The following is a 12417-nucleotide window of genomic DNA, read 5'->3' as shown; positions in this document are numbered from 1 at the left end:
TGCTAGCGCCTGTTTCATTTCAATCAGAAACGGCCTTTTTTTACTAGTAGGTAATAAAATTCCACATCTTCAAGGCTTAACATGGCAGGCCTGGGTATAGTGTTATCAAAGAGACATGGCTCAGTGAGTCTCATGAATAGGACATGACCATACTGGGTTATAATTAGGAAGGATAAGGCTGACAGAAAAGAGGGAGGGGAGAAATAATATTAAAACAATACAGATGTAGGGAAAGGAGGTATTAGAAAGCAGCAATGACATGTGCATCTACACCAGTATGATCTCCAGACCTCTGACTCCAGTGGAGGACCTGGACAGAGATCTGGCCAAAGACATCAAAAAGTGGGAAAAAAGCTGGTGTTGGTGGGAGATACAAGCTTGCTTGACATAAATTGGAATACCCCATTGGCAGGCTCAGATCCTAGATTCCTTTCTAAGGGATCTTCTTGCAATTCTCCTGTAAATGTTGTGTTATATTACTTTTCAGGGGACTCAATATATTTTTTATTAATCTTTGCATCTTAATATGTTTCTGCAAGAACATGGTGATTTGACTCCTTAGCTGAAGTTGGTTTGTTGGGGTTATATAAAGAATTCAATCTTCTTAGTTAAAGATCTGCATATTTGCTTTTCCTTTGTGCTCATGTACCTAAATCTTCTCTACTTCTCCCATTATGAGGGCTTATTTTTAGGTGTGTTTGTTTCTGAATTTATAATTTTAATATTTCCTTTTGAAATTACTTGTTAATTTTCCTTTGTATTTTTGGGAAATGTATATTTCATAAAAGCAATGAAAAAAAAAAAGACAAACAGAAAACTGGCATGGTTATCTAAAGAGGTGACTGAAGAAGAACATAAAGATTAGAATTCATAAAGTAAAAAAGATTTTGAAAAGAAGAACACAGGAAAGGAATGCATCACTTTTAAAGTATGCACCTTAGTCCACAAAATCATTCACGGTGAAGCCCCTGCATACATGTCTGATTTAATAGACCTGCCACCCAGAAACGCTAAAAGATCATCCCGAACTTTCCTCAATCTCCACTTCCCTAAGTGCAAAGGCATAAAATACAAAGTACTGCACGCATCAACCTTCTCTTATATGAGCACGCAATTCTGGAACACACTACCACGCAACCTGAGAACGATCTACGAACTAACCGACTTCCGCAAACTATTGAAGACTCATCTCTTTGAGAAGATCTATTGCAAGGATCAAAACACATGAAGTCTATACACACTAATAGAAACGCATCAATACACTTTCTTCTGAGTTCTCTTCCCCCGTTTTTTCACCACACTTAAAACTCCACCCACAGTTAAAAATGTTATACCCTAATGTTCTCTTGCTATTGTTTTATCGTCTTATCAATTCCCTATTGTTACATTCCATTGTTCTATTCCCCATATAATATTTGACTTTGTCTTCCCATAACTCCTCACAATGTAACCCATAATCGTACTGCAACAAATTGTATTTCCATCATTTACAATGTAATGTAAGTCACACTGAGCCCGCAAATAGGTGGGAAAATGTGGGATACAAATGCAACAAATAAAATAATAAAATAAAAATATATGATCAAGCTGAATAAAGCAGGAAAATAATTCAGGATGTCAGATGGAAATTTGATAGCTAAAGGTAAAACAATGTGACACAAGTTTTATCAGTTATGCCAGTGAAGAAAGGAGTATACACTATCTCTTTTGCAAACCAGGATAATGTTTTGCCACCAAGGGATCTCTTTAGTGGATATTTTTGATTTTTATCTACATATTAAGGAGCACCCTCAGATATTCCCACTGTAATAACTCACAGATAAATAAATCACTGTGGGTTTTTTTTTGTGGTACAGCACCTCATTCATCGGGTTGTTCCTTATTTTATTTTGTTTTATTTTATCCCAATTCAAGTGCCGTTAGATTGGTGCAACACATTCCCATATTTTTAGTTTTCTTTAAAATAGCTTTTTTTTTGGTGTGTGTGTGCCCAATCAATCATAAAACTTCTAACTGATAATCTCAGCTTAACAACCATTCAGGAACTGTTATAAAGTATAACCAATCACTTATCTGAATCGTGTATTGGAATAGTGCCCCGACTGCATCAATATGATCCAATTCAGTCCTACGCCTTCCCCTGAAGACGCCCGACGCCGCGGGTTTCACTCTTCTTTCTTAAGGGACTAGGGTTAAGGCGAGCTTGTTCACAACGAGTAATCAGTACCAACTGCAGTCATTCAAACGTTCCACCTGTGTGGCTTTTAAAGGCGCCTGCTCAAAGGCTACATCCTGAAGCTTTTCTCTTGTGACGTCACTATAAAGTAGGAATTTAAAAACCTGTTGTGATACATATATATATATATACTTCCTACCTGTTGTGATATCTACTACTACTACTACTTAACATTTCTAAAGCGCTGCCAGGGTTACGCAGCGCTGTACAATTTTAACACAGAAGGACAATCCCTGCTCAAAGAGCTTAAAATCTAATGGACAAGTGTAGAGTCTGTCAAGTAGGGGTAGTCAATTTGGGGCATTCACGATTACATGAAAGGTATAAAGGTTAGGTGCCGAAAGCAATATTGAAGAGGTGGGCTTTGAGCAATGATTTGAAGATGGGTAAGGAGGGGGCTTGGCGTAAGATGGATATTGAACTGACATAAGTTGAATGTTGTAATAATTCATAGGGACATTTCCATCTAGATGGACATCGAACTGGCATGAGTGGAAAGTTGTAAGAAGTATATATATACTAGTAAAAAAGGCCCGTTTCTGACACAAATGAAACGGGCGCTAGCAAGGTTTTCCTCGGAGTGTGTATGTTTGGGAGAGTGTATGTGAGAGTGACTGTTTGAGAGTCAGAGTGAAAGTGTGAGTGTGTGAGAGAGTGAGTCTGGGTGTGAGTGTGTTTGTGAGAATGAGAGTGTGTGCAAGTGTGTATGTGAGACACAGTGTGAGAGAGAGTGTGTGTGTGTGGGCGAGAGAGAGAGTGTGTGTGAGACACAGATTCTCTGTTTGAGTGAGTGTATGAGACCAAGCGAGTGTGTGAGTGACTGTGTGGCACATAGAGAGTGAATGTGATACAGTGTGAGACAGAGTGTGTAAGAGTGAGAGTTAGAACGACATTGCATATCAGAGAGAGAGTGTGAGCCGTGCCCTCCCAATCCATGGCCATCTGTCCCCTGCTCCCTCCATTCATCCTTTTCCAGCAATTCCCCTCTCTCTCTGAGCCCTGCCCTCCCAATCAATGCCCATCCATGCTCCTTTGTCCCCTGCCCCCTCCATTCATCCCTTTCCAGCAATTCCCCTCTCTCCCTGAGCCCTGCCCTCCCAATCCATGGCCATCCATGTTTCTCTGTCACCTGCCCCCTCCATTTATCCCTATCCAGCATTTTCCCTCTCTGCCTGAGGCCTGCCCTGCAATCCATATCCATCCATGCCCATCTGTCCCCTCCATTCATCCCTATCCAGCATTTCCCCTCTCCCTGAGTCCTGCCCTTCCAATCCATGCCCATCCATGCTCCTCTGTCACCTGGCCCCTCCATTCATCCCTATGCAGCATTTCCCCTCTCTGCCTGAGGCCTGCCCTGCAATCCATATCCATCCATGGCCATCTGTCCCCTCCATTCATCCCTATTCAGCATTTCCCCTCTCCCCGAGTCCTGCCCTTCCAATCCATGGCCATCCATGTTTCTCTGTTACCTGCCCCCTCCATTCATCCCTATCCAGCATTTCCCCTCTCTGCCTGAGGCCTGCCCTGCAATCCATATCCATCCATGCCCATCTGTCCCCTCTATTCATCCCTATCCAGCAATTTCCCTCTCTCCCTAAGTTCTGCCCTCCCAATCCATGCCCATCCATGCTCCTCTGTCACCTGGCCCCTCCATTCATCCCTATGCTGCATTTCCCCTCTCTGCCTGAGGCCTGCCCTGCAATCCATATCCATCCATGGCCATCTGTCCCCTCCATTCATCCCTATTCAGCATTTCCCCTCTCCCCGAGTCCTGCCCTTCCAATCCATGGCCATCCATGTTTCTCTGTTACCTGCCCCCTCCATTCATCCCTATCCAGCATTTCCCCTCTCTGCCTGAGGCCTGCCCTGCAATCCATATCCATCCATGCCCATCTGTCCCCTCTATTCATCCCTATCCAGCAATTTCCCTCTCTCCCTGAGTCCTGCCCTCCCAATCCATGGCCATCCATGCTCCTCTGTCCCCTGCCGCCTCCATTCATCCTTTTCCAGCAAGTCCCCTCTCTCCCTTCCATGACCCCCCCTCGCATCCATGCTCCTCTCTCTCCCATGTCCCAGCCTGGCCCGCCCTCTTCTCCCCCCCCCCCTCGCATCCATGCTCCTCTCTCTCCCATGTCCCAGCCTGGCCCGCCCTCTTCTCCCCCCCCCCCCTCGCATCCATGCATCGTTTTGTTTTGATTCTTTTTCAATTTACCTCCGTGGCGTTTCCGGCAACGAAGCGTCAGGGAAGGAGGCGGCGCTCCCGACGTCTAGCTTTCCCTTCGCTGTGTTCCGCCTTAAAAAGAAGGCGGAACACAGCGAAGGGAAGGCTAGACGTCGGGAGCGCCGCCTCCTTCCCTGACGTTTCGCTTCCCGATTGTTTGTTTTCTCGCGAAGGCGGGGCAGAGACGGCTGGCTGGCTTGGAGGCTTCACACCACGAATCCACGAACCCTACAGCTTCAGTGACGTCAGATGGCTTCAGGGCTTCAGGGCTTCACAGAACGTTGTCCTCATTAGAACGTTCACGGTGCGTTTTATTATATTAGATATGTATCACAACAGGAGAGTGAGAAAGTGAGAGAGATGCTGGGCTGTGGGAACAGGCAGCGTGGGCAGATGGGAAAAATTTTCCCCACCCCAAATCGGCCCTAAACCAGCCCAAAACCCACCCAAAGTCAAACCCCACCTCCAATGTCACCGCCCCGCCCCCTGACGTCACCTCTGATGTCATTAACCCCAACCCTGATGTCAACCCTACCCCGGAAAAGCTTCTATTGGACCAAATTGGACCAATAGAAGCCCCGGAAAAGCTTCTATTGGACCAAATTAGATCAATAGAAGCCCCCGAAAAAAGCGCAAACCCCGCACAGCTGCAACGAAAAAGAAGCCCAATTTCCCGCAGCCTGCAGCCTTTGAAAATTTCCAGCATCCTGGCTTAAAAACCAGCCCAATTGGATGGGAAGCCCACCCATCTGGCAACACTGGGAACAGATGAAGTGAGAGAGAGGAGGAGATAAATAGATGCTGGGATTGGGGATAGGTGACAGGGGAGAAATGCCAGGACCTGTGGACAAAGAAGGAAGAGGGAGTGGTGCTGGATTAGACTGAAGATATAGGAGCACTTAAATTGACCCGGTGGGGGGGGGGGGGGGGGGAGGCAGAAGAGAGGAAAGAGAGAGGGAGTGTTGCTGGCCTGAGAGGGAAGTTAGAAAGAGGAAGAAAGGCTGGCATTGGGGGGGGGGGGGGAGGGAAGGAGATAAAGACACAAGATTTATGTTGGACTGGACAAGAATAGTCAGAGAGAAGGGAAATGCTCAATATGGTGGGAGGATAGGGATAGGGACACAGGGGCAATGTTGGGCAGGATAGCTAGGGATGTAAAGAAAAGATGGATGGTGAAATGCAGAGAGAAGAAATGCCAAATGGACATGGAGAATCTGTCAAGACAGCTAAGGAAAAGGAAAGCAGAAACTGGGACCAAACGATAAGAAAAATAAAATGATCAGACATCAAAAATAGACAAAAATAATTTTATTCTGTATGTATTGACTAGAATATATCAGTTTTTGGCAGGTACATCTGCCCAAACTGGTTTTAAGATGTGGCTGGGGTCGTGAGAAAAACCTCCAGCATTGTGCGGGTAAATCTCCAGCTTTGGGATGGGCCACCCTTGGCATTTCTGGGAGCATGAGTCAGGAAAGGGTGGGCATAGGTACCAGCAAGTGGTTGGATTTTTCTCTTTCAAACATTTGTGAACCCTGTGTTCTCTATTTTCGTGAAAGTCTGAGAAGAAAATCCAAGAGATCCTTCACTAATAGAGAGAAATCTGAGCATACCTTCCTGTATACTTTACCTCCCCCCTCTTCTACTACTACTACTCATCATTTCTATAGCGCTACTAGACGTACGCAGCGCTGTACACTTGAACATGAAGAGACAGTCCCTGCTCGACAGAGCTTACAATCTAATTAGGACAAACAAGAGATAAGGGAATATTAAAGTGAGGATGATAAAATAAGGGTTAGGAGTTAAAAGCAGCATCAAAAAGGTGGGCTTTTAGCTTAGATTTGAAGACGGCCAGAGATGGAGCTTGATGTACCAGCTCAGGAAGTCTATTCCAGGCATATGGTGCAGCAAGATAAAAGGAACAGAGTCTGGAGTTAGCGGTGGAGGAGAAGGGTGCAGATAAGAGAGATTTACCCAGTGAACAGAGTTCCCGGGGAGGAGTGTAGGGAGAGATGAGAGTGGAGAGGTACTGAGGAGCTGCAGAGTGAATGCACTTATAAGTCAATAAGAGGAGATTGAACTGTATGCGGAAATGGATAGGAAGCCAGTGAAGTGACTTGAGGAGAGGGCTAATATGAGCATAACGACACTGGCGGAATATTAGTCGTGCAGCAGAATTTTGAACAGATTGAAGAGGAGAGAGATGGCTAAGTGGAAGACCTGTGAGAAGCAAGTTGCAATAGTCTAAGCGAGAGGTGATAAGAGTATGGATGAGGGTTCTGGTAGTGTGCTCAGAAAGGAAAGGGCAAATTTTGCTGATATTATAAAAGAAATGACAGGTTTTAGCAGTCTGTTGAATATGTGCAGAGAAGGAGAGAGAGGAGTCGAAGATGACCCCAAGGTTACGAGCTGATGAGACAGGGATGAGAGTGTTATCCACAGAAATAGAGAATGGGGAAAGAGGAGAGGTTGGTTTAGGGGGAAAGATAAGAAGCTCAGTCATGGTCATGTTTAGTTTCAGATGGCACTGAGATATCCAGGCAGCAATGTCTGAGATTTCTGGTGTGGAGAGGTAGATCTGGGAGTCATCAGCGTAAAGATGATACTGAAATCCATGGGATGAGATCAGAGTACCAAGGGAAGAAGTATAGATGTGTCGCATGCTCGAGGACCTTGGCATACTGTCAGGCTTCTTCCCCGGGAGCACTGGTTTCGTGAGTCCTTGGGCCACTACCATGGAGTGGCAGTGGCAGGCAAGATCACCTTCAAGGTAGAGATGAGACAAGACTGGACTGGAACCACGGACTGGAGTTCTACACCGGAATACACGGAACTGGAACGCACCGGACGGGTGCGCACTGGAGTGGAGCCCGCTGGACTGGAACACACTGGAGTGGCCCCACTGGACTGGAACATACAGGAGTGAAACCCGCTGGACTGGAACACACTGGGGCGGAACCCACGGGACTGGAACCCGCTGGACTGGAACACACTGGACCTAGGCTTCACCTACGCTTAACCACCTTTCCCAGAGGGTTGAGCCCTCAAGTTCGGGCAGCCGGCAGGACTTACAGGAAAAACCGGAACTGGAACTTGCAAGCAGGAACAGCAGGAATGAGGATCCAGGAGTGCCCCCAGGCACCTAGGCGAAGGCAAGGCAGACAGGCAGGGAATGTCCGGGTTCCGGCAGTAGGCAGGTTTAAAGCAATGGTCAGGTCAAGGAACAAGACTAAGGTTGGAGCTTCAGTATCAAGGAGTACTGGCAACAGACTGAACAAGGGCTGAAGCTCCAGAGGCAAAAGAAAACACACACGGGAAAACCAGAAGGCTAAACACAAAAGACTAGTAAACTGTACATAAGCTAATAGGAAAGCTATGCCCAAGCAAACCAGTCATACACAAGAAACATACACTAAGCAAACACAGGAAAGCTGTACACAGGCTGACAAACAAAGCTGTGCCCAAGCTAACAAGTCATACACCAGGAACATACACAGAGCAATCTCAGGAGAACTAGTAAAGCTGTACACAGGCTAACAAGCAAAGCTGTGCCCAAGCTAGCTAGTCAAACACTAGGAACATACACAGAGCAATCTCTGTAGCAGTGTACAGAGCACTCTACATACCAGGGCCCTTAGACGAAATGCAAAGGCAAGGACTGTAGTCTCTAAGTGATTAATAAAGCCCTTCATACCAGAGGCACAGCTGCAGCAATCACCTTGCATCCAAACAGAGGCTTGACACACAGAGAAGTCAGCCCGCAGGAAGGAACAGCGGGAGCCATCTTGGATACTGGCATCGAGGAGTCGGCAGCCATCTTGGAAGAGGCATAGCCCACACAGGTGAGGTTCAGTAGGGCAATCAGCACACAGAGCCAGAGAGAAACTAAGGCAGAGACAGACACAGAGACAAGCAGAAGCCAGCACAGCCACTGACTCCCCGAAACAGGGTAAGAATGAGGGTGGTCACGGCCACAGACGTGACAAGATGGAGAAAAGAAGAGATCCCAGGACAGATCCCTGAGGTACACCAACTGACCGTGGGATAGAAGTAGAGGAAGATCCACTAGAGTATACACTAAAGGTACGCTGGGAGAGATAAGAAGAAAACCAGGAAAGAACAGAGCCCTGAAATCCAAGTGAGGCCAGCGTATCAAGGAGTAGGCTGTGATCAACAGTGTCAAAAGCAGCAGAAAGATTGAGAAGGATAAGCATAGGCGCCCGGTATAAGAGGCTTGGGGAGGCTAAGCCTCCCCAGCCGGGCGAGTGGCGCCGTGAGTGTCCCCTTCCCTCCCTTTCCGTTAATTACTATCTGCCCCGTGCCATCTTTAATTTACCTCCGCTCCGTCCCCAGCGTTGGCCGCATCATTTCAAAGCCCGCCCTGCTGCCCGTCTCTATTCTCCCCTCGCTCCCTTTGCGACGTGATTCGTTCTGCAGAGTCCCGCCCTCGAGGAAATGATGTCAGAAGGCGGGACTCTGTCTGTGGCACGAATCACGTCGCGAAGGGAGCGAGGGGAGAATAGAGACGGGCAGCAGGGCGGGTTTTGAAATGATGTGGCCGAGTCGACGCTGGGGATGGAGCGGAGGTAAATTAAAGATGGCGCGGGGCAGATAGTAAGCAAGGGGAGGGAAAGGGGAGACCCAGGGCGCCGCTGGCCCAGATGGATGGAGGCAGGGGAGAGGAGAATCGGGCTGGGTATGGATGGAGGGAGGCAGGGGACAGAAGGGAATTGCTGGATGTGCATGGAGGGCAGGGGAGAGGAGGGTTGCTGGAATGGGTGGGTGGATAGAGGGGATGGCAGGGGAGAGGAGGGTTGCTGGAATGGGTGGATAGAGGGGATGGCAGGGGAGAGAGGAGGGTTGCTGGACATGGGTGGGTGGATAGAAGGGATGGCAGGAGAGAGAGGAGGGTTGCTGGACATGGGTGGGTGGCTAGAGGGGAGAGCAGGGTTGCTGGACATGGGTGGATGGAGGGCAGGGGAGAGAACAGGGTTGCTGGACATGGATGGAGGGGAGGGCAGGGGAGAGAGGAGGGTTGCTGGACATGGGTGGAGGGGAGGTCAGGGGAGAGAAGATTTGCTGGACATGGGTGGGTGGCTAGAGGGGAGAGGAGGGTTGCTGGACATGGGTGGATGGAGGGGAGGCAGGGGAGAGAGGAGGGTTGCTGGACATGGGTGGCTAGTGGGGAGGAGGGTTGATGGACTTGGATGGATGGAGGACAGGGGAGAGAGGAGGGTTGTTGGACATGGATGGAGGGAAGGGAAGACAGGAAGGAGATGCACATGAATGAAGGGGAGAAATTCTGGACATGCATGGAGAGGAGGGAAGACAGAGGAAGGAGATGCACATGGATGGAGGGGAAAGGAGAGAGAAAAAATGCTGGGCATGGATGGAGGGGAGGGAAGAGAGAGGAAGGAGATAAGATGAGGGAAAAGGGAGAAAACCTGCACATCGATGGAGAAAATAGGCAGAAGCTGGATCCACTGGACAGTCAAGTCTGCAGAGGACCCAGCTTTACTTACGGATGTAAGGCAAGAAATGAAGAAGAAAGGCGGAAAGTAAAGAAATAAATGGAAAGGAAGCCCTGGAAACGGAGTTAAGAGGACAGATAGCAGCAGAATCGGATACTTGGCCAGCATGATTAGAAAAACAGTCACCAGACAACAAAGGTAGAAAAGATCATTTTATTTTCATTATAGTGTTTGGAATATGTCCACTTTGAGAATCAGGTGCTCAACATTAAAAGTTTATATTTATTTACTTATTTATGGCATTTTATCCCACATTAAACATGAATTAGGGTGTTTTGTGGCTCTACATGAGAATTGTGATGATATGATCCCTTGTTTCATATTGTTGACGGTCTGCATTTTCCGTATGGGTGGTATATTGGTGTATTAGGTTCTGCCCAGTGTAATATTTATGGTTCTGAGTGTGCTTTTGCACAACGTTGTGCATAGTGTTTTGCAGTTGAGCGATTGTGGTTAGTATATGCTTTGAGCAACAACTTTATTCTTTGACATATGATACATAGCTAATATCTAAATTTAATAAAAGGTATTAATTGTGACTTTTATTTTTATTTATTTATTTTTTTCTGTGTATTATCAGACAATTATGGATTTAAGCTCCACCCATGGCCCCACCCCCTAACCCCGCCCCCTTTAACCTCCCCAAACAGTTGGGCCATCCACCGCCTATGAATAGAGACCTTTGAATCAGTGTTGCCAGGTGGGCGGTTTTCCGCGACCCGCCGCGGGAAATTTTTGCCCGCGGCGGGTTGCGGTTTTTTGGGCTGGTTTTTGTGCTTCGGGCGGTTTTTTTAGGTGGCTTTTTCGGCTGCGGTGGGCGGGGTTAGTGACGTTTTTGGGCGGGGTTAGTGACGTGGGAGGCGGGGTTAGTGACGTGGGAGGCGGGGTTAGTGACGGGGAAGGCGGGGCCGATGACGGCGGGGGCGGGGGTGATGACGCGGGGGCGGGGGTGTCAGGGGCGGGGTTTGAGTTTGGGCGGGTTTTGGGCTGGATTTTGGGCTCCTTTAGGCTGGAAAAATATTTTCCACCTGGCAACCCTGCTTTGAATCTGGCCAGGAACAGATCATTGGAGACCTTAGCAAGCGTTGTTTCAGTTGAATGAAGGGGGCGAAAGCCAAATTGAAGTGGATCAAGAATAGCTTGAGATGAAAGAAAGTCAAGGCAGTGGTGGTGAACAGCAGGTTCAAGTATCTTGGATAGAAAAGGGAGGAGGGAGATGGGGTGATAACAGACAGGAAGGACAGGTAGGGTCCAATGAAGGCATAAAACTAATATGCATGGATGATTTACTTTGGAAAGTGTCTCGTGCTGTCTACACTCTATTTTCAGGGGCATCAAAGTAAACATATGTTGCTTTTCGACTCGCACGTGCAGAGACACCCACAATTTTCTTATATAGTGGTGCACTTCATTTCATTTAGGGGATGGGACTTGATCTACTGCCTTTCTATGGTTACAATCAAAGCAGCTTACATATTGTACCAGGGGCAATGGAGGGTTAAGTGACTTGCCCAGAGGAATAAGGAGCTGCAGTGGGCATTGAACCCAGTTCCCCAGGTTATTAGATTGTAAGATCTTTGAGCAGGGACTGTCCTTCTATGTTAAATTGTACAGCGCTGCGTAACCCTAGTAGCGCTTTAGAAATGTTAAATAGTAGTAGTAGTAGTAGTGACGTATAGTTAAAAGTCTTTGTAAATGTAGATGCCCCTTCCCCCTCCCCCTCCTGCCCAAAACTAGACTGAGGAAAACCAATCTCATTGTAGCTAGTTTCAGTCCCTGCCACAGCAGTTAAGCCACCCCTGCTGCCCACATCAAATATGGCCACCGGCCGCGCTGTCATAATTGTGGACACGTATTAGCCAGAATCACGATAGTTACGTGCAATGACGTAACGGAACGTTTCATTGACGGAAAACAAGGGGGGGGGGAGTGAATTTTTAAGTCCTTTATGTCATCTTGCTGCAAAATAGGGCAATGAAGTAAGTAGCTGAATTTTACAAGTAGGACATGTTGAAGAGCAACTGTTGCTGAAGGAAGACCAAGAAGGCGAGAGAGAAGGCTCTGGTGCGCTGCCCTCTTCCCCTCCCCCCCCCTGTCCTTCGCGGGTTGGAGGCGGCGCCGGCGGGATCAGGTGACCGCGTGTCAGGCGAAAGTTAGAAGCGCGAGGGAGGCGGTGTGTGTGGACGAGCGCGCGCGGTGTAACGGCGTGAGAGAGAGCGAGACGGAGGTACAATGAGGCGGGAAGAAGCGCTGCTCCTGCTGCCCCTCATCAGCCTCCTCCTGCCCGTCGCTAGCGGTGAGTAATGAGAGGAGGGGGGAGGGGAACGGAAGGGCCGCGTAGACCAGGACAGCTGGAGTGGATGTTAATGTTTAATTGGCCTCCCCCCCCCCCCCCCCCCGGCAGGTGTCCAGTTGGGCGTTTCTGT

The 12417-nt window shown here is 48.1% G+C and overlaps 1 protein-coding gene across 1 annotated transcript in view; it reads left to right on the top strand.

Annotated features, from left to right (window-relative positions):
• The first annotated feature begins 2960 nt into the window (after positions 1–2960).
• Positions 2961–12417, top strand: part of CD164 (CD164 molecule) — a 73844-nt gene continuing 64387 nt past the window's right edge. The window contains exons 1-3 of the mRNA XM_030199189.1: positions 2961–2966; positions 6924–6928; positions 12203–12287. Coding sequence (XP_030055049.1) covers positions 12224–12287 — 64 coding nt within the window. The 5' untranslated portion in view covers positions 2961–2966; positions 6924–6928; positions 12203–12223. The remainder of the gene's footprint in view (positions 2967–6923; positions 6929–12202; positions 12288–12417) is intronic.

This window comes from Microcaecilia unicolor, chromosome 3 (assembly GCF_901765095.1).
Source record: "Microcaecilia unicolor chromosome 3, aMicUni1.1, whole genome shotgun sequence".
Classification (NCBI taxonomy): domain Eukaryota; kingdom Metazoa; phylum Chordata; class Amphibia; order Gymnophiona; family Siphonopidae; genus Microcaecilia; species Microcaecilia unicolor.
The sequence above is the reverse complement of the archived record's forward strand: the minus strand, read 5'-3'. Positions and strand labels throughout refer to the sequence as shown.